The sequence below is a fragment of the Hermetia illucens genome, chromosome 3, assembly GCF_905115235.1.
Source record: "Hermetia illucens chromosome 3, iHerIll2.2.curated.20191125, whole genome shotgun sequence".
Classification (NCBI taxonomy): domain Eukaryota; kingdom Metazoa; phylum Arthropoda; class Insecta; order Diptera; family Stratiomyidae; genus Hermetia; species Hermetia illucens.
The window spans coordinates 95,593,119-95,619,756 of record NC_051851.1 but is presented as its reverse complement, the minus strand read 5'-3'; the positions used below and the strand labels follow the sequence as shown (position 1 = coordinate 95,619,756).

Here is a 26,638-nt window from a genome sequence, read left to right as displayed (position 1 = left end):
TTCATCAACATACCATCAAGTAACTGATGACCGTGCATTCCTTGATTGATTGATTGTATTTGATGGACGTACCTTAATGATATTGCAGGCAAGTTTGGATGACAGGGTGCAATTTCCCATAAACAAAACTTTTTAGTATTCTTCCGCAGCGATTCTGAGAGTGCTGATGAAGCTGTCGCAAGTGAACCCAGAATGACGCCTGGGCTGCCGTTTGTGCATGAAGCTTCCCCACAGTTCCTTCTTGCGGTTCTATGATATGATAGCATACCACCATATGGTCAAAAAGAAGACGTGGCAAACCCTGCCTCAGATGAAACGGTATCAATCGTTTGTTAGGAATCTGGGAACTGTGAACATGCATACAGTGAGTTAAATAGTTCTACGTTGAATTTAAGAGACATCTCCGTACATTGAAAAGGGAGTGTCACATTTTTTCATCTAATATAGTTTTGCGGGGTATTATATCAAAGATCTTAAAGCCGGTCCTAATATTGACATTTATTGGAATGACGAGAATTATAAAGAGATCATTTCTTTCACAGACTTATTCCCAGAAACTACTCAACTGAAAAAAGTTACTTCTATACGGTGTCAAGGCTTCAAAATCCCCTCCATATCGATATCTACTCAAACACAGTTAATAGCATCTTATCCTTATGTTTATCTTAGAGTCATAAAAATTAATATATCATAAATGATAATGTATAGCGCGATATCTCCAAGTTTGGTCAACATCGAATAAATTCACTGCAATCCACAACACTGGATATCAATATCATACTGAATTGAGTAATAGTAAATACACAAAACCTGTCATGAAGCGTCGAGCTTTGGGTTTTGGAGTTGTTATTATGATATGCTGGAAAACCGCTAGCTACAACTTTATCTGCCAGCAAATACTTCGTACTAACAATACCATTGTAATCGATGAACATTATGAGCGCCATCTTTCCCTTTCACTGGAGACTGCATAGCTTTTTTTCAATCTCGGCTCATTCGTAGCAGCCTCTTCATTCGTCTCAGGATTTGGTTTATTATCACGTCTTGCCTTTACTGAAGACAGTCGAAATCAACCATGGAAATCATATTTTCGTCCCATAAACTTTGGTGCAAACTCTTTGTTTCTCTTGTAAGAAATTGAAAAGACCTACACAGTCAGATATATTCACGATGACACTTTCACAACTGTCGAGGTATTACCCTGAAATTTGAAGAGAATATCTGCAAACGCTGTGAACTTAAATCCGGCTTATCTAGCTACACGATGCTGATTCAGGAAACTTTAGACGACTTAGAGTCACATCATAAAGACATTCTGCATATTAGGTGTTAGGGCGCAGTAAGTCCTCTATGATTCTAGTTCTTGCCGATATAAAAGACAGTGAAAAGTGCCTCAAGGCAATGGAGACTGCTGTTACGTTGGATAAGTGGGTGAACCCACCATGACCAGATCTGAAATGATCTGCTATTATAGCTTTTGCATCACCTTGAAATTTTCATGTTCAATTGCGTTCCATGGTGACACTTTGCTTAGCTTATAGCTCTTGAAAGAACACCAGGCTGAAATGCAACAGAATGGATTTCATTTTCAATTGAGCGAAAGGATAGAAGTGGCAAACGTTCTTAAATTTCGTTGACGCCTATAAGCCGGTTATTCCCGAAACCGTTACTGGCTTCAGACCTCTTATTAATGGGCATATTAGAGCGATGGGCTGAGTACTTTGATGAGCTACGGAACAACCAGAACATCAGCGAGTTGGAGGTCCCGCCAAAGGGAGATGACGGACAAATACTGCCACCACCAAGTTTAGGAGAAACAGTCCGTGCAATTCATCGGCTAAAAAATCATAAGTCGCCAGGAGCCGATGGAATTACAGCCGAATTGGTTAAATATGGAGGCGACCAGTTACACCAAGTGGTTCATCAACTTGTGCTCAAGGTATGGGACAGCGAATCAATGCCTGACAATTGGAAACGGGGCATTATCTGTCTCATACATAAAAAGGGAGATATCACACAGTGTAGCAATTATAGAGGTATCACGTTGATAAGATATTCTCCGCTATTTTGCTAGGCCGAATAGTCCCATACGCCCAGAACATCATTGGCCCATACCAAAGAGGCTTCACTCCAGGCAAATCAGCAACAGATCAGATTTTCTCTCTGCGGCAAGCGATGGAAAAACTGTTGGAATATGGACAACATTGCACCATCTATTCATCGACTTTAAAGCCGCCTATGATAGCATAGCCAGGGTAAACTGTACACGGCCATGAGAGAATTCGGTATCCCGATGAAATTAATAAGACTGACTAAGCTGACCCTTACCAATGTGCGAGGCGAGATAAAAGCAGCAGGATCACTCTCAAGACCATTCGACATCAACAACGGTCTACGACAAGGGGATGCCCTATTATGCGTCCTCTTTAACCTGGCCCTCGACAAAGTGATCCGTGATGCTGGGGTAAATACAAGAGGTACGATCCTCTTCAAGTCCACCCAACTACTGGCCTATGCTGACGATATCGACATCATGGGAAGAACCACCCGAGACGTACAAACTGCTTTCATCCAGATCGAGCAGCGGCAATCGGGACGAGATCTTAGGCTTGCACATCAATGAAGGCAAGACAAAATATATGGTGGCAACGTCAACACCGAAGACGAATCAACCAACAACATCAAACCGCACTGGTCAAACACGAAAAAGAATAAGGATAGGAGAATACAACTTTGAGACCGTTGACAATTTCTCCTATCTAGGGTCGAAAATCACAACCGATAACCGCTACGATGATGAAATCCGCGCACGGTTGTTGTCAGCCAGCAGAGCCTATTTCAGCTCACCATAGGGTCAAAGCTTTTACTGTACAAGACTGTGATCTTGCCAGTCCTCATGTATTCCTCGGAAACTTGGATTCTTAGCAAGAAAAATTGCGAACTCTTGGCCGCGTTCGAGAGAATAATCCTCTGAAGAATTTTTGGCCCCCTACATGAGGATGGACTATTCCGAAATCTATGAGCGATACCATGACCGTCCAGTTGTGGATAAAATGGGGGTGGGCGGATCACTTAATCCGTATGGATGAGGATGATCCTACCCGGAAAGTCTATAAGGGCAATATCTATGGTAGAAAAAGAAGACGAGGCAGACCCTGCCTAAGATGGAGCGATGGCGTAGGTCAGGACGCCAGACAGCTTTTAAGGATATCGAATTGGTGGACCTCGGCACAAAACCGGGATGTCTGGGGTTCCTTATCAAGGCAGGTCTAGACCGGATACCGGTTGTTGCGCAGTTGATGATGATTGGTTATGATCATCCAGGTTGCGCTAATATGTGAAGCAATTTCACACCGCAGTTTTCCATTAGCTGATAGCATTGACCCAGGATATTTAAATCGCTCAGTTCTCTTTGATGGGAATCGGCGATTCCATTTTTGGACAAGTCAAACAACTGACTGCTATCGGACGCTAAGAAAACATCATCTACATGAAGCAGTGTATAGGGCGCTGAACGTTAGGAACGTGTGAAAGTGTCCATATCAGGAACAAATTGGAGTGGTGAGAGGCTTCTTTGATGAACACCAACAGAAATACGAGGCAGTTTTGATACACCCGCCACACTTGGAACTTTAGTTTTAAGAACGTAGTAGAGCAATTGAACCCGGCGCAGTTCTTCTGGCATTAAGTGGTGTCGTAGGTCTGTGGCGCACAGTCAAACGCTTTCTCTCAATCTAGAAATGGTGTTTCTCCATGAACAGCCGCGTAGTGTATTTTGTATCAGTAGTTCCGCAGTTCTTGACAAACTCGTCTTGATTCACGGTTATTTCAGCGATTTCACGAATATAGTCGTCAAGAATGGGTTAAAAAATCTACATGGTAAAAGAAAGTAACTGGGTCGCCCCACATTCGTAATGGTTGGTAATCGCGTAACGTTCTTCCATCTGACGAAATCGCCACCATTTAATGTGCAATTAACGGCCGATGTTGAAGTGCTATGGTCGCATAGATACATAAGACGCACAACCCACACCCCTCCCCACCATCTTCAACTCTGTCCAAACAGAGACATATTAAAACATAATATCAGGTCGACCTGTCTGTGGTGCATACGTGGTGATGAAATGAATAGTGCGATCAGCTGATATAATAGTGAGTTTCACCAAATCGTTCAACCTCTTTAATGGCGTTACGAAAACCGTCTGAGATGCCAACGCCGTACTGAGTGTGTGGGTTACCAAAATAGAGTTGTTTGTAGTCATTTTCACCACGTTTGCGTTCTATGTCGCAGCTTTTGGCACCAGACCATCAGGTTTCTTATAGAACGCAGATATCAATACGCCTATTCCGAAGGGCTCTTGCGATTTCCTCTGTCTTTCCAGTTAGGGTGCCAATATTTAGCGTGCAGATACCTATTTGTTTTGCTTGAACTAACTTACATTCGTCTTGAGTAGTAGTAGGATAGTATAAAGTAACCCTCCTCCTTACCTGGGCTTGAGACCAGCATGGTATGTAAATAACATTTTGGAGTTAAACGATGACTTTTGGTGTTCTAGCGAAAGCCATATCCCATCACTGACGTCAGACACTCAAACCTCCTTGTGTGTTCCAGTCAAAAAGGCTTTTAACGGTCTGGGATGCGATACTCGGTATAGATGGTATAGCAGAAAGCTCGACATCAGTTTAAACAACCCTAAACGTTTAACCAATCGATTAATCCAGCAAACCAAATCAGAGTTCACCAAACCGAAGATTTGCTTTTCCAGTCTCTAAATTGTTGTGAAATGTCGAAGAGAGAAGTGTTTTTGAATTTTTGCCCCCGCTCGAACTTGGTGCACTGTGGCTGGCACGAATTGCGAGGGGGTAAAGGTCGCCTTCTTGAGAAATATTAGGAAAGAGGGGGCTGCATGAATAGCTTGTACTTTATAAAGGGGAGGACAGGACCTACAGCACCAACCGCGCAGTTCGCAACCGTGTCCACACGTTTGGTTTCAATAATCAACTCAGGATTTGTGTTAAGAAATGTTTTAGCTGAATCGCTTCAAGGGCATTTCTTTAAAATAAAAAATGTCTAATCACGAAGAACCTTACGAAAGGAGGACTATTTGATCTATCCAACCGAGTGATGGTATTTGGAAAAGTACTCTTGACTGAAAGAAATGTGTGCCTCCTTGTAGAACAGGAATTGGTCAACTATTATGGAAAAGATATTATTTATGTCAGCTGGTGGAGATGTAGTGAGATATTCAATTTAAATTTTAATCGAGTCCATTATTATATATGACCTTTTTCCATTTTCCGAGTAGCTACATAACTCCGTCGGTGTAGCATTGCTGTGGTTTATTGACGAAAGCTTGGCCAAATGACTTTGAGCGGTTCTTCGCTCGATAATTTTTACCACGAAGGGAGACTTCTACCCACAACCATAAATTCCAGGTCTGTTTGTGGGAATTAATTACACTGCAGATAATGTGGTGAATTGTTTTTCTATGTATGGTTTTTTCTGTATCATTGAAACGTCGGAGCACCGGAAGCCAAAAAAATTATACTTTGTTAGTAATAATTGTTCCTTTCTGGATTTTTATTATTTTGGAATTTATCAGGAATATGAATCATTTTATAAATAAGTCAGTCCTTGGCCTGACACCACTTGATGAGCTTTTCATGAAATCCTATCATTTACTTTTATAATATGCAAAAAATCGATGTTTTTAAACGACGACGGTAGAAGACCCCCTCAAGAGAGTTTTGCAATCAAGTATCGCCAATTTGTTCTGAGTTATCAAGCATGTGTGTCGCCTGACATTGTCACGATTATTATTATTATTTTGTTAAGGGAAAGTCGCACCGCGTCCTTGAAGAACTATTGTGCCCCTTTTACTGGTTATAGTGTACCTGTTGATCATAGTATCTCAAGCAGGCCAGTAACCGTTAGGAACTTTAGTATGTTCCCCACTTCCAGAAGTTTCAGCTTTGCATCTGGTATTAAGTGTTCTCCCAGATGTATCGACCTACTTTGCACAAGTGCTGGACACTGTCCCAGGACGTGCATAGAGGTTTCGTCCTCCTCCTCACAGAACCTGCAGGCAGTGTCCGTAGATATCCCTAGCTTCCCTAGGTGGTAGTTCAGCCGACAATGACCAGTGAGAATTCCCACTATGATTCGGAGGTTCTTTTTGGTGAGGTTTAAGCAATCCTTTGTGCGCATGGGTTCGTATCCCCCAATAAGCACCCTGGACTGCTCCATCCCTGGTAGGCCCGCCCAATATAGTTCCCTCAACCGTTTTTCTTCGTTTCTTAGATTCATAGCCATGAAACCGTTTCCGATTCCACAGAAGGGTTCTGGCCCGTATAAAGGCATCCCTGCTCCCTTCTTGGCTAGTTCATCCGCTGCCTCATTGCCTTCCAGCCCAGCACGGCCTGGAACCCAAAGTATCCAGACCTTGTTGGACGAGCCGAGTGTATTCAGTCTCTCAAGGCATTCCCATACCAGTTTAGAGTTCACCTGGTTGGACCTAAGTGCCTTGATCGCTGCTTGGCTATCGGTGAGAATAGCTATGTTCTGCCCCCTGTAGTTCCTTTGTAGATTAAAGGAGGCACATTTGTCTATGGCGTAAATTTCCGCCTGGAATATGCTAGTGTACCTACCCATTGGCTCAAAGTACATTTTCCTTGGACCAATGACACCGGCACCCGCTCCCTCTGCTGTGAGGGATCCGTCAGTGTACCAAGTAATCAGTTGCTGGTTTAAGCCGTATGTCACAGCCACGCTTTCCCAGTTTGTCTTGTTACTCCAACGTGTTTCAAACTTCTTATCGAAGTGAAACCTCGTTGTCATGTTGTCCCTCGGTATCAGTAATTCGGGATACCGCCTAGAAAGGATATCAATCTTCCTTCGATTTAGGCAGCTCCCCGCCTCACTCATGCTACCGGCCATCCTGAATATTGATCTCCTTTCCTGCATCTGTATGTGCAGATGGAGAGGGGTTAATCCCAGAAGGACCTCCAGGGATGCCGTTGGGCATGTCCTCATTGCCCCACTGATACACACGCAAGCCAGCCTTTGGAGCTTATGTAATTCCCAGGCTTGTGTGCTGAGTTGGGTTCTTTCTGCCCAGATTACCGCTCCATAGGTAATCATTGGTCTTACTATTGCAGTATATATCCAAAGTAGTATCTTCGGGCTACAACCCCATTTTTTTCCTGCTATGGATCTGCAAGTCATCAGAGCCCTCGTGGCTTTCCGACAAGTGTTTCCGACATGTGTCTTCCAGAGTAATTTTTGGTCTAGCGTGATTCCCAAGTATTTGACCTCTGTTTCTCGTTTCACCTCCATATCATGTAATGTTATGGCTTTCAGGTGATCCAGTTTACGCCTCCTAGTGAATGGTACTATGGTGGTTTTGGTTGGGTTGATCCGCAGTCCCACCTTCCTGCACCAGGCACTAGTAACCCTTAATCCAGTTTGGATTCTATCACATAGGGTATCTTCATATTTGCCCCTACAGATTAAAACAATGTCGTCCGCGTAGCCCTGGACTTGTATTCCAGTATTAGTTAACACGTCCAGGAGTTCATCCACTACCATACTCCAGATCAGCGGCGATAGTACTCCGCCCTGTGGACAGCCTTGAGTGGTGTTCATAATAATAGAATTTGTACCTGTTTGTACCTCTATTTGTCTGCTTTCTAGCATTTTGCCCATCCAGAGTGCCAGGGTGTTTCCCACTCCTTTGCGGCTCAGGGCATCCTGTATCTCTGTGTGCGATGTGTTGTCGAATGCTCCTTCGATATCCAAAAACGCGCACAGTGCAATTTCTTTTGTTTCAATGGCGTCCCGTAGTACCTCTGTCAGCTGATACAGAGCAGTTTCAGTTGACCTTCCTGCCCGGTAAGCGTGTTGACAGTGATGTAAGGGATTACGCTTTAGAACGTTAGTTCTAATATAGTTGTCTATGACCTTCTCCACCGTTTTGAGTACGAACGATGTTAGGCAGATTGGTCTGAAAGATTTAGGGTGAAAAGGATCCTTTTTACCCGCCTTCGGAATAAAGACCACTTTTGCCCGTCTCCATGCCCTTGGTATGTAACCCAGTGCTATGCTCCCCCTTACCACCCTCAGAAGAGACTCTAGGATAATTCCTAGGCCCCTCTGGATAAGTGCAGGGAAAATGCCATCTGCTCCGGGAGATTTCATTGGTTGAAAGGTTCCCACTGCCCATCTTAGCCTAGCTTCTGAGCATACCTCTTTTGCTAGTTTCCAGCTCTCTTTCCTTCCCCTTTTATTCGTTGTTGGGGTGTCAGGCAGGTTATTGTCGCCTGCCGCCGAGGGGTAGGACCCCGGGAAATGAGTTCTGAGAAGCAGGTGTACCCTGTCCTCCTCATTCTCGGTGAATGTCCCATCTTCCTTTTTCAAGCAGACAGAGGATATTCTCCCGTCTTTGGCTACAGCCTTGTACAGCCTAGTTGCTTCTGTGATCTGTTCAATCCCTTCACAGAATTCCCTAAAGCTGTTCCGTTTCGCTTCCCTGATGGCGTTGCTATACGCAGTCAGTGCATTTTTATACCTCCGCCAGTCCCCGGTTCGTTTTGCCCGGTTAAAGAGTTTTCGTACCTCCGTTCTCATTCTGGCTAAGTTTCTGTTCCACCATGGTACATCCCTTGATGACTTGACTGTCTTGGCCGGACAGCTGGCCTCATATGCGTCAATGACGATTGTGTTGAGGTCTTCCACCACCGTTTCTAATTCTAATTCGCTCCTGATGTCCCCGCTCCCTTGAAGGTGGGCAATGTTGTTGCTCAGGTGCATTGTGTAGGATTCCCAATCCGTCCTCTTGGGATTCCTTATTATTCTTTTTATTTCGGAGTTACCCTCAATGTCGAATCTGATTATCCTGTGATCAGACATTGAGGGTTCATCCGACACCCTCCAATTCCTGACCATCCCGTTCATTAGGGTATTTCCTAGAGTTATATCTAGTACCTCTTGTCTGGTGCTGGTCACAAATGTTGGAGTGTTCCCTACGTTGTATATTTCTAACTTATTACTAAGAATAAATTCGAGAAGGTACTCACCTCTACGATTAGTGTCACTGCTTCCCCACACTACGTGGTGGGCGTTGGCATCGCAGCCGAGAAGAAGTGGTAACGCCCTCTCCTCGCAATACTCCGTCAGCTTTGCGACTTGTTCCGGTGGAGCCCGGCTCTCGTCTCCTGGGAAGTATCCCGATGCTACCACTACCTTTCGAGTGCTCCTCCCGGCTTCCAATGAGACTTGGATAGCCACAAGGTCCCCGGTTAAGAACTCTGAAAGACATATGTATTTTAGATTACGTTTGAGAATTATGCAAGCTCTTGGTTTTTCACAAGACGAGTCCCAAATTACCTGCATGTCTCCTCCTTGCAGACCGCGAATCTGCCCCCGGTACACCCAGGGCTCCTGAGCCAGCACTATTCCAATGTTCTCCTTGGAATTTGCCCTTGCAATCACTGCAGATGCAGCTCTCGCATGGTGGAGGTTTATCTGGGCTATCCTAGTGCTGGCCATTGGCTCCGTTATTGTTTGGAGCTCTTCTCCACTGTCGGAGTGTCACCCTCCTCCTGCGACATGGCGCTTTCCTGCGCGTCGCTGTCCACCCCGAGCCCTAGCAGTCCTAGGTCTAGGTCGTCCAGCTTCTGCTCTTCACTGGGCAGCAGGTCTATTTCCCTGATTGATCCCGTTCTTTCCGCCTCTATGGCTTCCGCGACTTCTTCAGGGACCTCGGTAAGTTTTCCACCCGATGCCTCCTCCGAGGTTTCTTTCCTTGGCTTTTCCTTGTGCAAATGCACGGGTATGTTGCCAAATCGGTAGTTGATATGACAACTCCGACGTTTAATTGCCTCTAGTGATCGGTCATCTACCCCGATCGTGAGGAGTTTACCCTTTCCCTCCACCTTGCTTCTGAAGACTCTCCATAGTCGAGTATGGAGATCTTCGTTCTGAGCAATTAGGAGTCTCATGAGGTCTTCTGTTACTATTGCCGCGGCCTTTGGGAGAAAAACTGTCACCATGTGGGCTCCTGGTATATCATCTCCAGCACATGTTGACAGTTCCACCCCTTCCCAGCCTGGCAATCTAGGAATTATGGTTCTGACCCATTCTGCGGTACCTTCCGTCGCGCAGTCCACCAGTATAAGGCCTGGTCGAAAGCGTATCCCGGTGAACACCAGTTTCGACGTCCATCCCTTGATCATCTGCTTGACGACCAGTTCTTCAATGGTTTCCTGTTCCTCCCGAGTGAGTATTTGCTCGGGAAACCTTTTTGGCAGTATGGCCAGCCGAATGCCCTTGACCGCACTAGCATAGCTTATGCCGGGCTTCCTGGGTCCTGCCTTCACTCCTGACCTGCCCGGGTTTTCTCCTCCCGTGAGTTCAGGTCTGGGTTTTTTGGGGGCATTCCCTTCATGCGGGCTGATCTCTGCTGCTCCCCGCTTTCTCGGCTCCGGTAGAGATGGCTTAGGTCTGTCCTGAGCCTTCTTAAGGGCCTCTTCTGGTTTCAGGCCTTCCTTCAGATAGCGCAGGTACCATTTAACCCCGGCGCCACTGAGACCTGTCTCCTTCCTGACGTCTGTTATGTTTATCTCAGACGTGCTTTTGCTGGTCCCTGCTCTTTGAGCAGTGGTGTTCGTTGGCTGTAGTCCATGCAGTATACCAATGCTCACCTTGGATCCACTGCTTGACGTCCCAACTTCTCCCTTCTTGGGTGTAGTCACCTGGCTTTCAGTAATTCGGAGACGTGCCTCCACCTGATTAACCAGTTTTGGTGCGGTACGGGGCCCCGCTTTTTTGGTTTTTGTTTTTTTTTCCAATTTAGTACTCATTTGATTCCCACGAGTATGGGGGTTAAGAGGTCCGCCGTGCCATAGCCCCCCGTAGCACGGTAAGATCTAACTTACTCACTGAGGCGACCAGGTATCAGTGAGGCTCCGTTCGAATACAGTCAGTTACCCCCGACTGCAAACTATCCAATGGGCACGGTTCGCATGACACCCTGGATTGGGGGAGGTGTTTTTCGACTCCCCAGTCTAGATCCGTAGCGTTTTGTTAATAGTAGGGTCACCTCGTACAGGGTGTGGCTATCACCACTCACTAACGGTCTTGGTAGACGAGAGGCTTGGCCCCTGAAAAGGCACACACCGTCCCAGAGGAGAGACAACTCATCCTTAGACAAAGATAGGTTGGCCTCAGGGAGCTATGTTCCGCATCAGTCTATCCTGCAGTACACTGCTTGACCCCATTGTCACGATGGAAATCAGCTCTTTTTCTGTTGGCCAATTCTGGTCACTCTTGATTACCTCGTTTCGGTACGTTGTACCAGCTCATAATGGATAATTCCCTTCCAATCCCACCAGACACCTAACATAATCTTGCCTGTCGTCAAACAAAGCCTTGTAATTCGTGAAAAGTCATTGAATCTATTTTTCATCGTTTCAAAAACGATTCCGGAGCATTTCAGTGATGGTAATTCTGTCAATCAAATTTATTTCCGATAATTGATGTGGCACCCAAAGATCAAGCATTGAGATAGCTTGCATTCTGGATTTGCTCATTTCAATTATTTCATCGACTTCTCCAGCGACTGGCCAAAGAGAGCGAGGTTCATCTTCGACTTCCAAATTTTCGGAACAGAATCGGGCAAACCACTCCTGGGTCCGGCATTCACTCAGTATTTTCATCGTATACATTTCTCGATATGGTTTTGTAGCGTCTTTTCTATAGTAAACAAATCGGAAACCGGAAGGTTGGCACTTCAGGTATGGAAGATTTTATTTATTTTTTATGTAAGATTATTTGGGTACAGTATGGCTTCATTTACACATAGATCATAGTGTATATACGTTGAATATAATAATAATCGTTGACGCGATTGGATCTGGGCCTTGAAACGTGTTGGAACACTTTATTCAGAAACGTAACGAAGACTACAGAACCACGATTCTCTGTAGGAGGTAATGTAGTCAGCATTGCGCTCGCCGCGATTATTACCCTGATTTGACTCAGGTATTCATTCGCAGCTGAGTCGACTAGTATCTGACATCCAGTCTCGAAACAATCGTTTTGCACCAGTGAGATATGAACCACAAAGTTCTTCTACTATAGGTTAGCGCCAACCACTAAACTGTCCTGACACGGACGTTGAATATACCCGATATTGACATTTGATGTCTCAAGGAGTGGTAATTTGGTGAGAAAGTGGTAAATTTTGACATACTATAACTTTGTTAGTAATAGTAAGATTTTCACTAAACTTTAAAGTATGAAGAGGGCTTCGTAGCAAGGTTTTCAAATCTGATGATATTTTATTTTTAACTTTATTTGAGCAGATATCGCAATGTACGTATTTTCTGGGTTAGTTACCATGTGCATGGGCCACCGTAGTTTCTGAAAACGAATCCTTAAAGTAATTGACCCCTTTCAGACCCCTGCACATCAGTGTCGAAACTAATATTTACTTCCGAAGGTATTGATCGAGATCTTTCATACCCTCATATATCCTAAAATGTTACCATCCAAATGCACGTCAATTTGACGCAATTGGAAAAGTTCTGCCAGAGTCATGGGCATCAACACCGCATAGTGACAAAAACCCGCGGAGATTTTTATATGACCCAAAATTTTGTGAAGGAATTTGGACTGTATTCTAATTTGTTTCATAGAAAGTAGAAATGTTGAAGCGATTACAAAAATAGTTCAAATCGCTTCACTCTTCCTCAGTTTTCCCTATTTGTCTCCAATTCTATGTTCCATGGCTACAGATAACAGTGGCTACATCTCATCCTTGGATTTTATTGATTTGTTCGAAACCTTTCTCGATCCTTGAGATTTATTTAAAATTGTAATAGGGCTACAATAGCTTAGGCTAATTTGACTTTATGTTCACATTTCTTTTATATAATGAAGTCATGCATGGAAACGTATAGAGTGCAAGTATCCTGGAATGCTGACGCCTCTAAGTGCATACATCAGATTCCCTAAATGGTTATGATAATATAATTGTATGAGTTTTAGTCCTAGGTCACTCTGTTATTAGAAAAGTGTGAAATGTTAATATTTTCCTTCGATTCCTAAGCACAAAATGGAAATCGTGCTTACGGTTCACAGAAAGCAGATAATGTAAATATCCTTAACTATCCTTAACATTCTATCTTCCCTTGATCGTTGTTTCTGTACTCGTTCTAGATCAGCTGAATGTGGTTGAGACCAAAGGGAGTTAGTTTAAAATTCTACCGTAAAAATATTCTTCTTCCGCTTCCTAAGGCGTAATGCATACATAGGACGTTACTAAGAATGTTTCTCAATATACTTGAATAAAAGTACCATCCAAAAAGAAAAGAGAAAGATACTTAAATCTGCCAATCATGAGAATGAGTAGATACTACTTGTATAAAAACATTCTTTCGAAAAAAAAATCAAAGCCTTGAGAGCCAAGTGAATACATTTTTTCCCTGCTAACCAGTCCTTTGTATCGACGAAATTCGACGAACCAACCAAACATAAAACCAAATGAAAGAGAATTTTCCCAGAAAAGACAGGCCATTGTACCTGTTCAATTTGCCTGCTCCCGTAATCCGCAAAGCATCTTTTTCTCGATATATATTGCAGCGATATTCCTCAACATATTGATTATTGAATCGTCCGGTATATCAGTCATCAGTCGGTCATCCACACCGCCGTTCGTCCTTCTCCTTGACCGTTTCTACAGCTCGTCATTCGCTTCCTTTTGAGTGATAACTTGTGAAAATAGAATAACATAGTCCAAGGAGGAAAGAATAGACCGAAAAAATTGAGACGATGATACTGATGTTGCTGCCGAGATGATAACTCAAGGGGCTGATTCTTCCATAGGATCCTTATATCTAGGACCCTCCTCAGTGAAAAAGATGATAATCAATCAAATTCCTTTTCTATCGTTATTTTTTCTACCTCTGTCTCTATGCTTACTTAAGGAAGAAGGATAGAATTCATTCGTTTGAATAGACTTGCTCTGGGGCTGGAGTCCGGTTTCCCATGTTTTATTTTGCACCCTTAAATCTTGGAGCGTCAGATTGGTCCGGGGTCATTCGGAAATTACACTTTTGATTACTCCCAGGCGGAAATGAAACTTAAAAGCAATAACATTGGGTAAATACTAGTGCCAGTAGTATCCGAAACGAACGAAAATATCTTTATCTTCGTTCGATTTGTTGTTATATGACAAGCACCACTTTGGATGGGGTGTAGTGACAGCTATCTGAACACTGTGCCCAATCGCCATTATAACTAGGGTGAGGCTGGTAAAGGATTAATGTTTCGCAATGGTGTTGAAGCTGATGGTGTTGTGGAGTTGTGAATCGAGAGCAGCCAGAGGATATTCCCAAGTACTTTTGTGTAACGGCAGGAAAGCGTCATTGTGTTCGGATGGGGCTGATAGAGCCCAACTGTTGCTTCTGTGTCAGCACTATTGAAGCTGCTTATGCTCAGGGCATAATGTGATGCATAAAAAGTGCTTCGAAATTGTTCGCGTGCCGATGATCAAACAAATTATCGTAATCCTTTTTGGTTTGGATTCGTAAGTACCAGAAACGGGGACTCCAATGGTCATTTTCGTTGCTGTCAAGTGAATTGGCATATCTATAGGGGGTATTTTTTTTTCATTTATCTCACGTTCATTCGTGTTGTTGCATTCCGTTTATTCAGTTTTTCGTCAGAATGAAAGAATAATGAGGCTTTTTTGTAACAGTGCTAGATAATTATCGAAATGGTGTTGCGAAATAAATGCAAATGAGAAAATGCATCCCAAATACTCACATCCACGTAGAAAAAACCAGAAAAGTGAATCTTAATTTTTCTGTGCAAGCTACTAAGCTAGATAGTATTCATCATATTAGAGGATATCGTACATTTGCTTTGTGCATTAAGAAGGATCCTTATTTCCAGTGAAATGTTCAACACTAAAAACCGACTGCCCGTAATAATGGGTTTGCACAGATAACTAAATAGTTTGACTTTCGTAAATTAAGCCGGATTTGTCAAGAACTTTGGAATACTGACGCAATACACGCTGCGCGATTACTCATGGAGAAACACCGTGAGAAGTATCGCCCTCTTTAGATTGCATTTCTGAATCTAGAGAAAGCGTGTGACGGTGTGCCACACGAGGTAATCTGGTGTGGGCTACGACAACACATAGTGCCAGAAGAACTCATGCGCTGGGTTCAATTGCTCTCACGCGATCCGAAAAGTAAAATTGGAATTGTGGCGGGTATATCAAAACCGCTTCGTGTTTCTGTTGGTGTTAATCAAGGTAGCGCCTTCTCACCACTCCTCTTTGTTCTTGTTACGGATGTCCCGTGTGACGGTGGCATCCGACGTTCAGCGTCCTACACACTGCTTTATGCAGATGATGTTTACCTAGCATCTGATAGCAAAAATTATCTCGAGCAAAAAAGCAAAATGGAATGATCGCCTCATGCAACACGGTCTCAGATTGAATCTGACCTGCCCAGAACTGAGCGATTTAAATAACTTGGGGTGAACGCTTCCGGCTAATGGAGAATTGCTTCACGCAATAACGTAACCTAGATGAAGTGGCATTCCACAACTGGTGTTGTTTGTATTCGAGGTATCAACGAACGTCTCAAATCTAAACTTCACCGCAATATCGTCCGTTCTGTCGCTCTCTATGGTTCTGAGTGTTGAACGACTATAAACGACAATGAACGATGTCTTGCGGAGACGAAGATGTTGCTCCAAAATGATGACATCCGTGATCGATATGGGGTTGCACCTATCGCGGAAAAACTGCTAGAGAGGCGTCTTCGATGGTATGGTCACGTAATTCGCGCTAACGAGAATTCGCTTGCCAAGATTAGTCTGAACATCAAAGTCGATGGTAACGACCAAAAGAACGATGGCTGGATACGCTGGATGGGGATTTAAAAGCCTCGAGATGGCATCTAGATCAGGTATTTGATAAAATAAAATGACGAAACCGATCACAACGGGCCGACCCTGCTTGTGAACAGGACAAAGACTGAAGAAAAAGAAGACTTTTAGTTTAAAATGCTATATCGAACTTTCTTACACTTAGACGGTATGGCAAAAAAATAGGTCACTTGGTCCCTTTTATAACACCTGAAGTTTTTGACTTTTTCAACGGATAAATTTATCGAAGAAGAATTTTTTAATTTTGAATTTCATCGCAGCGTTAATACGACTGAGACTAGTTTTGAAAAGGGCAAACATTATTAATAATAATCGTTGGCACAACAATCCATATTGGATCAGGGCCTTGAAGTGTGTTAGAGCACTTCATTCAAGACCGTAACGGTACACTACAGTACCCTGTAAGAGACAATATGGTCAGCATTGCGCTCGCGCGAGATTATTACCTTGTTTGGCTCAGGTACTCATTCACAGCTGAGTCGACTGGTATCCGACGTCAAAATCACGATACAAATTCCACTGAGCCCCAGTGAGATTTGAACCGCGACCTTTCGTATGACAGCCTTGTGCTCTAACCAATCAGGTATCCGGACACAACAGTAAACATTGTAGCTTCGTCAACTCTTTAATAACTGTCTCAGACTTTGTTGTTAAACTGAAAAGGCTGCCTCTACTGGATATTTCTGTTACAAATCAAATAAAACAAACTTTTATGAGGAATTGAATAAGCTCTGCTCTCCAAACCCAACTGCATATCTTAGTACACTGGACTGAGATCCGGATATTAGTGGCCATTTGCTGAGTCCCTGAAAATGTGGCTTGTATATACCATTTCTGCGTTTCGCTTCTTCTATTAGAGCATCGTACGAATGAGCTCATGAACACCGTGCTTCACTGGTGTTCTGTAAATGAGTTGGCACTAAAAGTGCACAAACGTCATTCGATGTGCTAAACATTAAAATTCCCACCTGATCTGTTTTCCTTCTCTTTTGACGCCCACCCTTCAGCGCATCAAAGATCCACCTAAGATCTTAATGTAACTTTCAGAATAATCTGCCGTGATGTTAGCAAACGTCCTTCCAAAATGTCTGGCTTCATATTACATTCTCTTTTAACCTTGACTCTGCCCAACCCACCTGAACACTGCTCAACTCCCTTGTTGGAAGCATACTTGAGAATTACCCGATAATCTGGTCCTAGGAGGAAGGGAAAAAATATGTAACCGTTAAAAAAAAATACTGCATGATTAGTAACACAGGTAGGAAGCCAGTGGCGGAATGAGTCATCGGGGATGGTTATGTCAGACGCGTTCGGGTAAAACTATGATGCAGAAGAGTCACTTCCCGGTGAAGTCTAAGTCGTGTTCTACTTTAGCTAGGTGACTGAATTGAGTAATCAGTCAGATGTTGACAAATGTCTTAAGGATTTTGGAAAGTGGCTGCAGAACTGAACATGCATTGAGAGACATAAATTTACGTGGAGTTTAAGGGGGGCTCGCAATACATGTAAAGGGGGATATAAATTCCCTTTCACTGAATATAATCGTGTGGGAGAGTCAAATGAAAGGTCCCGATTAGTACTTTCCGAAACTGATATTGGCTTTGATGTAAATTGTGAAATGTGCGAGTAAGGAGTCAAAATGTGTAAACATGAAATGAGACCGGACTCACTTCCGGAAACTACCCAACCCAAAAATCGGAAAAAAATTGTGATGCGCTTATATCTAGGCCTCAAAATATGTCAAACTACGATATCTGCTCAGATAAGCTTACTAATAGTATAATACCAACTTCTTGAAATTGACTAGAAACCCCTTTTAAGTTCATTTTAGGAGTAACATACTTGCACGGCCATGAGAGAATTCGGTATCCCGGCAAAATTGATAAAACTGACTAGGCTGACCCTGACCAATGTGCGAGGCCAGATAAAAGCAGCAGGATCACTCTCTCAAGACCATTCGGCATCAACAACGGTCTACAACAAGGCGATGCCCTATCATGCGTCCTCTTTAACCTAGCCTCCGTGATGCTGAGGTAAATGCAAGAGGTACGATCCTCTTTAAGTCTACTCAACTAATGGCCTATGCTGACGATATCGACATCATGGGAAGAACAACCCGAGACGTGCAAACTGCCTCCATCCAGATCGAGCAGGCGCCGCGAGATCTTAGGATCTTGTCAGTCCTCATGTATTCCTCGGAAACTTGGGTTCTTAGCAAGAAAAATTGCGAACTCTTGGCCGTATTCGAGAGAAGAATCCTCCGAAGAATTTTTGGCCTCGTACATGAGGATGGAAGATTCCGTAGTCTTCATAACGACGAAATCTATGAGCAATACCATGACCGTCAGGTTACGGAGGGCGGGCCACTTAATCCGCAAAGTCTATAAGGGCAATATCTATGGCAGAAAAAGAAGACGAAGCAGATCCTGCCTAAGATGGAGCGATGGCGTAGGCCAGGACGCCAGACAGCTTTTAGGAATGTCGAATTGGTGGACCTCGGCGCAAAACCGGGATGTCTGGAGTTCCTTATTAAGGCAGGCCTATACCGAATACCGGTTGTTGCGCCGTTGATGATATTGATACTTGCAGCATCATAGAGGATAGTATCGCGGATAAGACTGGCAGGTTTCGTGGACATCCAGCTATTAGTAGTAAAGTTAAAATAATTTAAACTTATCAATTTCGCGCGAATTTACTGCATTTTAAGTCATGCAAATGAGATGCTGACGTTATTATTTAGGAGAATAATTGACATTCGAGTGAAATATTAGATTTCCATTTATGAAGGTTGGAACAATATAATAGTTAATAATTAATAGGCAATGTTTGTTTGTAATATGAATATAAAGGTATATTTTAAGTTTTTAGCCATATATAAGATAAGCTGAACAGAAAACCTTTACACCCGAAGCACCAACTTCCGGCATTTCGACTTGTTTTTATCTGTTGTAGGTGAACTTCTTCACATTTGCTGTGTGGAGCGTATGAGGTTGCCTGTCAATGCAGTGCTTTTCAGATCAAATTATTTGCGTAAATGGATCTTCAAGAACTAGAGCGCAATTGAATTTTTTTTTATACGCTCATGGTTCCTCAAATAGGGGAACACAAAATCTGTTATTCCTGAAATGCCTAGCTTCCGGTTTCCCGACTTATTGCTAGATAGATTTCAACTCAAAAGTCACTAAAGAATGTAGAAACCGATTGAGCTTACTTACTACTACTTCAGATTCAATATGGTGGAATCCAAAATAGTACCTGGTGAGTCTAATGTTCACTCATGCCGTGACCGGAATTAGCATTTGGTGTTCGAATAGCATTTGTTAATGCAGCTATCAAAAGCTGCGAACAAGCTTCCTATACTGACAGGTGGCAGAGCACAATTGTCCACAACGGGCTGAGTGTCCACAGACTCTCCGTACACCTGCGAGCCACCAGGCATACAAAATGCATATATGTATATTACAAAGTATGTGCCAAAAGAACAACTGGGCACTGAAACATTCTTACATAAGGTCCACACAAAACCTTTCATATCGGGAGTGCCGATTTTCCGGTTTTCGATTTGTCCCGAGTGTTTGATTCCTGTAGCAGTAAGCCACTGAACTAAATATTATGTTGTTACAAATGAAATGGCCGTTTTTGTACTAAAATTTGAAACGACTGTAAAGCTTACAAAAATTTATTTATTTAATCAAAATAGGTGCTAGTCGATTCAAAACACTTCTCCCAGCGAGATTTATGCCAATTTCGTAGAAGTCCAACGGTCGGGTGTTGATAAATTCGTCGAAGGCAATTTTGACAGACTCTTTGTCCCTAAATTGTTTCTCCGCCAAAAAATGATCCAAATGTTTCAAAAAGTGGTAGCCGGTTGGCGAAAGATCCGATGAATATGGTGGATGAGGCAGAGTCTCATACTGCAATTCGTTCAACTTTTGAACTGTTGTTCTGAAAACATGAGGTCGTGCATTGTCGTGAAGGAGTATCACACCATCCCTGTTGACCAATCTGGGCCGTTGAATACTCAATTTTTGGTGCATTTCATCAAGTTGGGCACAGTATTTCTGTCCATTTATCGTTTTTCCAGGTGCCAAGAAAGAATAGTGGATAACTCCAGCTCTAGACCAACAAACACGCACCATTACATTCTTCGGATGGAGGCTCGATTTCGGCATGTGCTTCGGTGGCTCATCAGCATCTAGCCATTGTGCTGATTGGCGGCGATTGTCCTATAATATCCATCTTTTATTACATGTCACTATACTGTGCAAAAAGGGATCGCTTCTGTTGCGGGTGAGTAAAGAACTGTAAATGTCCATTCGAAGCGCCATGTTTTGCTCCGTAAGGGCTTGCGGAAACCATTTGTCGAGTTTTCCACCTTTCCAAGTTGTTGCAAGTGCCGGGAAACTGTCGAATAGTTTACGACCAGTTTCTCTGCAATGTCCCTCACAGACTGACGTGTGTCGGATCCGACTAGCAAACGCAGCTCGTCGTTGTCAATCGATGGTCCTGGATGTCCACGTGGCTCACTTTGAAGGATTATGTCGCCTGACCGGAATTTTTCGAACCACCGCCGTGTGGTTCATTCGGTTACCGTATCAGCTCCAAATGCGCTGTTAATGTTCTTGGTCGCCTCCGCCGCCTTATAACCGAGTTTGAACTCATACAGAAAAAATATACGTTAGTACTTTTCCATCCTCCTTTCTATTCCCTGTTATCCCAACGATCATCATCATCATCAACGGCGCAACAACCGGTATCCGGTCTAGGCCTGCCTTAATAAGGAACTCTAGACATCCCGGTTTTGCGCCGAGGTCCACCAATTCGATGTCCCTAAAAGCAGCGTGGCGTCCTGGCCTACGCCATCGCTCCATCTTAGGCAGGGTCTGCCTCGTCTTCTTTTTCTACCATAGATATTGCCCTTACAGACTTTCCGGGTGAGATCATTCTCATCCATACGGATTAAGTGACCCGCCCACCATAACCCATTTAGCCGGATTTTATCCACAACCGGACGGTCATCGTATCGCTCATAGATTTCGTCATTGTGTAGGCTACGGAATAGTCCATCCTCATGTAGGGGCCCAAAAATTCTTCGGAGGATTCTTCTCTCGAACGCGGCCAAGAGTTTGCAATTCTTCTTGCTAAAAACCCAAGTCTCCTAGGAATACATGAGGACTGGCAAGATTATTGTCTTGTACAGTAAGAGCTTTGACCCTATGGTGAGACGTTTCGAGCGGAACAGTTTTGCGCGGATTTCCTCATCCTAGCTGTTACCGATTGTGATTTTCGACGCTAGATAAATTATCAACGGTCTCAAAATTGTATTCTCCAATCCTTATTCTTCCTGTTTGACCAGTGCAATTTGATGTTGTTGGCTGGTTTGTTTTCGGTGCTGACGTTGTCACCATATATTTTGTCATTGGTGTGCAAGCCCAAGATCTCGCGCCGCCTGCTCGATCTGGATGAAGACAGTTTGTACGTCTCGGGTGGTTCTTCCCATGATGTCGATATCGTCAGCGTAGGCCAGTAGTTGAGTGGACTTAAAGAGGATCGTACCTCTTGCATTTACATCAGCGTCACGGATCACTTTCTCGAGGGCCAGGTTAAAGAAGACGCATGATAGGGCATCCCCTTGTCGTAGACCGGTGTTGATGTCGAATGGTCTTGAGAGTGATCCTGCTGCTTTTATCTGGCCTCGCACATTGGTCAGGGTCAGCCTAGTCAGTCTTATTAGTTTCGTCGGGACACCGAATTCTCGCATGGCCGTGTACAGTTTACCCTTGCTATGCTATCATAGGCGGCTTTAAAGTCGATGAATAGATGCTGCAGCTGTTGCCCATATTCCAACAGTGTTTCTTTCGCTGACCTGTCGCTGATTTGCCTGGAGTGAAGCCTTTTTGGTATGGGCCAATGATGTTCTGGGCGTATGGGGCTTTCCGGCCTAGCAAGATAGCGGAGAATATCTTATAGATGGTACTCAGCAACGTGATACCTCTATAATTGCTGCACTGTGTGATATCTCCCTTTTTATGTATGAGACAGATTATGCCTCTTTGCCAATCGTCAGGCATTGATTCGCTGTCCCATACCTTGAGCACAAGTTGATGAACCACTTGGTGTAACTGGTCGCCTCAATATTTAACCAATTCGGCTGTAATTCCATCGGCTCCTGGTGACTTATGATTTTTTAGCCGATGAATTGCACGTACTGTTTATCCTGAACTTGGTGGTGGCAGTATTTGTTCGTCGTCTTCAGTTGGCGGGACCTCCAGCTCGCCGATGTTCTGGTTGTTCAGTAGCTCATCAAAGTACTCAACTCATCGCTCCAATATCCCCATTCTGTCGGAAATCAGATTTCCCTCTTTGTCTCGGCAGGATGAGCATCGAGGTGTATAAGGCTTCATCCTGCTGACTTGTTGGTAAAGCTTGCGCGCCTGGTGCGGTTGCTCCCTATACTTTTCTAGTTAACAGACTTGTTGGTTCTCCCAGGCTTCCTTTTTCCGTCTGTGAAGTCGCTTCTCCGCTGGACGGAGTTATCCCAACGATAGTCGAAACTAAAATGACTCCTTGATTAAATGTAGGAGTATTTATACTTCAATATTCAACACCAACAGCGCCAACTGGTGGTGGTTTGATACACCAACATCGCAACTAACTTCACTTGATTGCCAAAACGGCCATTTCATATGCAACAACCTAACACTTCCCCGTCATCAGATAACTTACCTGTAGCCGTTTAACATATTACTTTCAGGTCTCTAATATTGAAGTACCTTCAAGTCAGATATTCCTTGCAGCTACGGGAGGTGAGAAAGAAGGAAAATTGTTAGCTCGGGTCTATTCGCTGATCGAACTCAATCTTCTTTGTGGGACAAACTCGAACGTAAAGCATGACACGGCCCTTTCTGCCAGCGCACCTCAGCATCTCGCTGAGAAATATGTTTATCTGAGTGTAATTATGCGGTGTTTCCAATTAATTATCTAAAATAATAAAAAAATTCTTTCTTGTTAGCACTGATGAAGGGAACAAGCGGTTCCTGAAATATCGGTATTTGTAAGAATAAATATCCACACCACCGAAAAAGAAACAGATCAGATCAGATCTTCAAGAATGTTGTCCGGAAAGAGCACTCCTGTATCTGTATATAAGTGCTGACGGATCTCATCGGCCCTTCTACAAGAAAACGAAGAATCTACGTCGTTCATCACACACTCGGGGGGATACGCCTTATCGATCTTGAGTAGGTAATACCAAAATCAATCATGCCCATGCTGCGTGATGAAACAAATCAATATCATTATGTTTTCGAATCGCCTGCGGACCTGTTTCCCAAAGTCACTTAATTCATCTGCCTCTTGACTCATTTTTCGAAAAGAATGACGGCTCCTTCAGTCAATGTTGGTGTCTTTGAAAAGCCACCATCTTTGTTGGTGGACCTCGGTGCAAAACCGGGATGTCTGGACTTCCTTATTAAGGCAGGCCTAGACCGGATACCGGTTGTGGCACCGTTGATGATGATTGTCTGCTGCTGCTCTTATTTGCCCAATCCTAGGAACCCATTGGTTTTGATTCGATAATACCTCGCCGATCACCACTGGACACATAGTTCGTTGGGAGCAATTCTGATAGCTTGTATAAAAGCACCAGTTTCAATGTTTAATAAATATAACCCGCCCATTTCATTCCAAGGGCCAAACCCTTTATCCCAACATAGTAGATAGACTGTTAAAATACGGCTGGAAAAAGAAAGTGGAAGTTTTCATGATCCTTTTGCCTGAATAGTCCATTAACTGGAAATTTGCGGCCAATATCAATGACACATGCAATTTTCAATGAAATATTTTCCCATAAACGAATATTTTTCAATCAGCCTCGCTCGCATCTTTCACCATTAGCTTCTAATTTCTGCCAATTAAATTTATAGGCGTCCCGAAGAACGTCATTTATGATCAAAAATTATAACGCACACAAGGTGAAATGGTGCAATTTGTTATTAAAACGAATTTTCCTGTTCAGCGCTGCCCCCGATGCCTGCACGTAGTGTTCGCACGGACGCAAACATCGAGCGAGCGATATTCTCAAATTGCACCCTTTTGTAATACATTTTGCAATTAACTTGATGGCATCAAGAATTCTGTAATGAAACATACAAAACATTTATGTATTAATTAAACATAACATTAGCGCACACGTAGTGGTTTGCGGCTTTCGCTCGCAGTATCGCTTGGAATTCGAATGAAATAAATGAAACAACATTAAAATCGGGACTTGTTCATTATAAATATTAATATCGGTTCAGACCAGCATTTGCTGCGCGGTGAGTTGGCAAAAAGATTACGTGCGTGCCTGGTCTGTGTGCGTACTCCCTTAAGCTAGTCAATTCGATGGGAGTTTGCTAATAAAAGGCCAATTCAAAAATGAATGTAAAATCAAAATAAACAGAGGCGAAAACACCGAGCCCCGAATTACAATAGCCGCGAAGCGTTAAGGTAAATAATTAGTCTGAAAATAATAATTAAGGGTTGCGACTCCCCCAATGTTCGCGGCAGACCGAGCCGTATCATCAGCAAATTTGCTACGCAAGTTGAAAACATTATTAGTGTGTGTACTGTGTACATTGAAAAACAATTGTATCAGCATTATCAGTTAATTAGTCTTTTCACTCGAACAAGGCAATTTACCCGCGAGTTTGTCTGCCCCGGCTTGGGAGCGGGGTGACCCCGGAGGCCTGGACACTCTTTTTAATGGCTAAATTCCAGCATGCCCGCATTGGACCAGATGACGGAAATGGGTTTGCCGGAACACCGAACAGGCGAGCTGTAATGTTTTGAATTTGCATGTCCAAATGGTCTTATTTAATCCTGAAACACGTTAATAATTAATTGATATCGGCTTGTTTATATATGGCGGCGGTAAATGCAAATTGATATAAATACGACAGCTTGCAAACTGTTTTCATTTTGGTAGCAAATTCGGAAAGAATCTGCCAAATGCGCTTCAGGCAACGATGACTATTGGGAACTCAACATGTCCCCATAGGTGAATCTAACCCTCCTGTTCCTATCGATCAGTTACTCGGGAACTTCATGGTGAAAGGAGGGTATGTACTCTGCCCCCTCGTCATTTTTCTTCCGTCGATTGAACTCGGTGCTGTATCCATAATAAATAAACACACGGAGCTGTGCCAATCACATTTCCTCAGTTGGTTCGATTCGCCTCTTTGCCAGGATTTAGTTCTTTCCGTCGAAGGTCAAAATACACCGAAACCAAACAATATCATTTCCACTCCGACCACAATCACCTTCCTCGGTTTGGACCGTCCACAGAAAACTCTCAACCTGGAAAAATCACCTGTGATTCCAGCCCAATCCAAACGTATTTTGAAAATATGGCCAACTTTAGCCATTTCTGTGTTTATTATTGTTTTTGCCTCCCGTCTTATCGGCATTGCCAATGCTGCCATGTTTTTGTTGTTATTACTGTTGGCTGGACTACGTGTTATTACATATTATCGTTGTTTTCCTGATTTCTGATTTTTCTCTCCTACGATTTCTCATTGCAGGCAAACCATCAAGAGTCATTCATCTGCGAAACATTCCATCCGAATCGGGCGAAGCAGACGTTATACAATTGGGCGTACCGTTCGGTCGTGTTACAAATGTCCTGGTGCTGAAAGGGAAAAATCAAGCGTTCCTTGAAATGGCCGATGAAGTTTCTGCGACCGCAATGGTTGCATGTTTCAATAATAATCCACCACAGGTCCGAGGTCGTATTGTTTATGTGCAATTTTCAAATCATCGTGAATTGAAAACAGATCAAAGTCATTCGATTGTGGTAAGTACAAAAAATTGGTTTTGTGTTTTTAAAAATGTTTGTAGTGGGAATTTCGTGGTTCCTTCACATGAATACCAAACTTTAAACCTTTTCCAGAATAGACATATAAACTATCTTTCCTTTGACAAACACCCCTTCAAATAAGAGGCGATTATTCGATAGAGTCATATCTTTTGAAAGAAGTATCGAATGGCGTTGGCATGGATGCGTGCGGGTGATCAAAGACCCAGTCTAAGTTGACTTTTGTCAACCCCGAGGACAGACCAATACTACTATTGATCATCAAGGTGCACCTGCGTTTAAGAGAAGCGTCCGACGTCATCTGCTTGTACGTTACTGTGGTAATATGTTTGGGAGTATGGGGAATCCTTAACACTTCAGAACCTCATACGTAATTTAACAAAGTGATGAGACATGTCTTATGTCAGTGGATATCAAATCGCAACTCCAATGTCAACCCAAATCCTAACCAAATTTTTAATGATTGCACCGCGAACGGGTAACATCGTCGATACGAGGAAAAGCCACGGTGGATTGGTGTGTTGAAAATGGTGTGTCCTTATTCGTTAAAGGTTAGAGCACTAGGTTGTCGTAGTGGAAAGTCGCCGTAACATCTCACTGGTGGCAGAGGGATTTGTATCGTAATTGAGTGTTAGATACCTGTCGACTCAGTTGGGAATGAGTACCTAAGTCAAATATGAATAATAATCATGATTTACCGTTACCTTCTTGAATGAAGTGCTCTAACACGCTTTAAAGCCCAGATCCAATCCAATTATCACGGCAACGATCATTCATTTGTTAATAAAAGCCAAATCCCCCCCCCCCCCCTCCCTTGC

General features: G+C 43.4%; 1 protein-coding gene across 9 annotated transcripts in view; it reads left to right on the top strand.

Annotated features, from left to right (window-relative positions):
* LOC119651223 (polypyrimidine tract-binding protein 1) overlaps positions 1-26,638 on the top strand; it is a 602,545-nt gene that overhangs the window by 478,084 nt on the left and 97,823 nt on the right. For all 9 annotated transcript variants that reach the window (XM_038054679.1, XM_038054678.1, XM_038054685.1 and 6 more), the window contains one exon: positions 25,528-25,799. In XM_038054679.1, the coding sequence (XP_037910607.1) occupies positions 25,528-25,799 (272 nt within the window). The remainder of the gene's footprint in view (positions 1-25,527; positions 25,800-26,638) is intronic.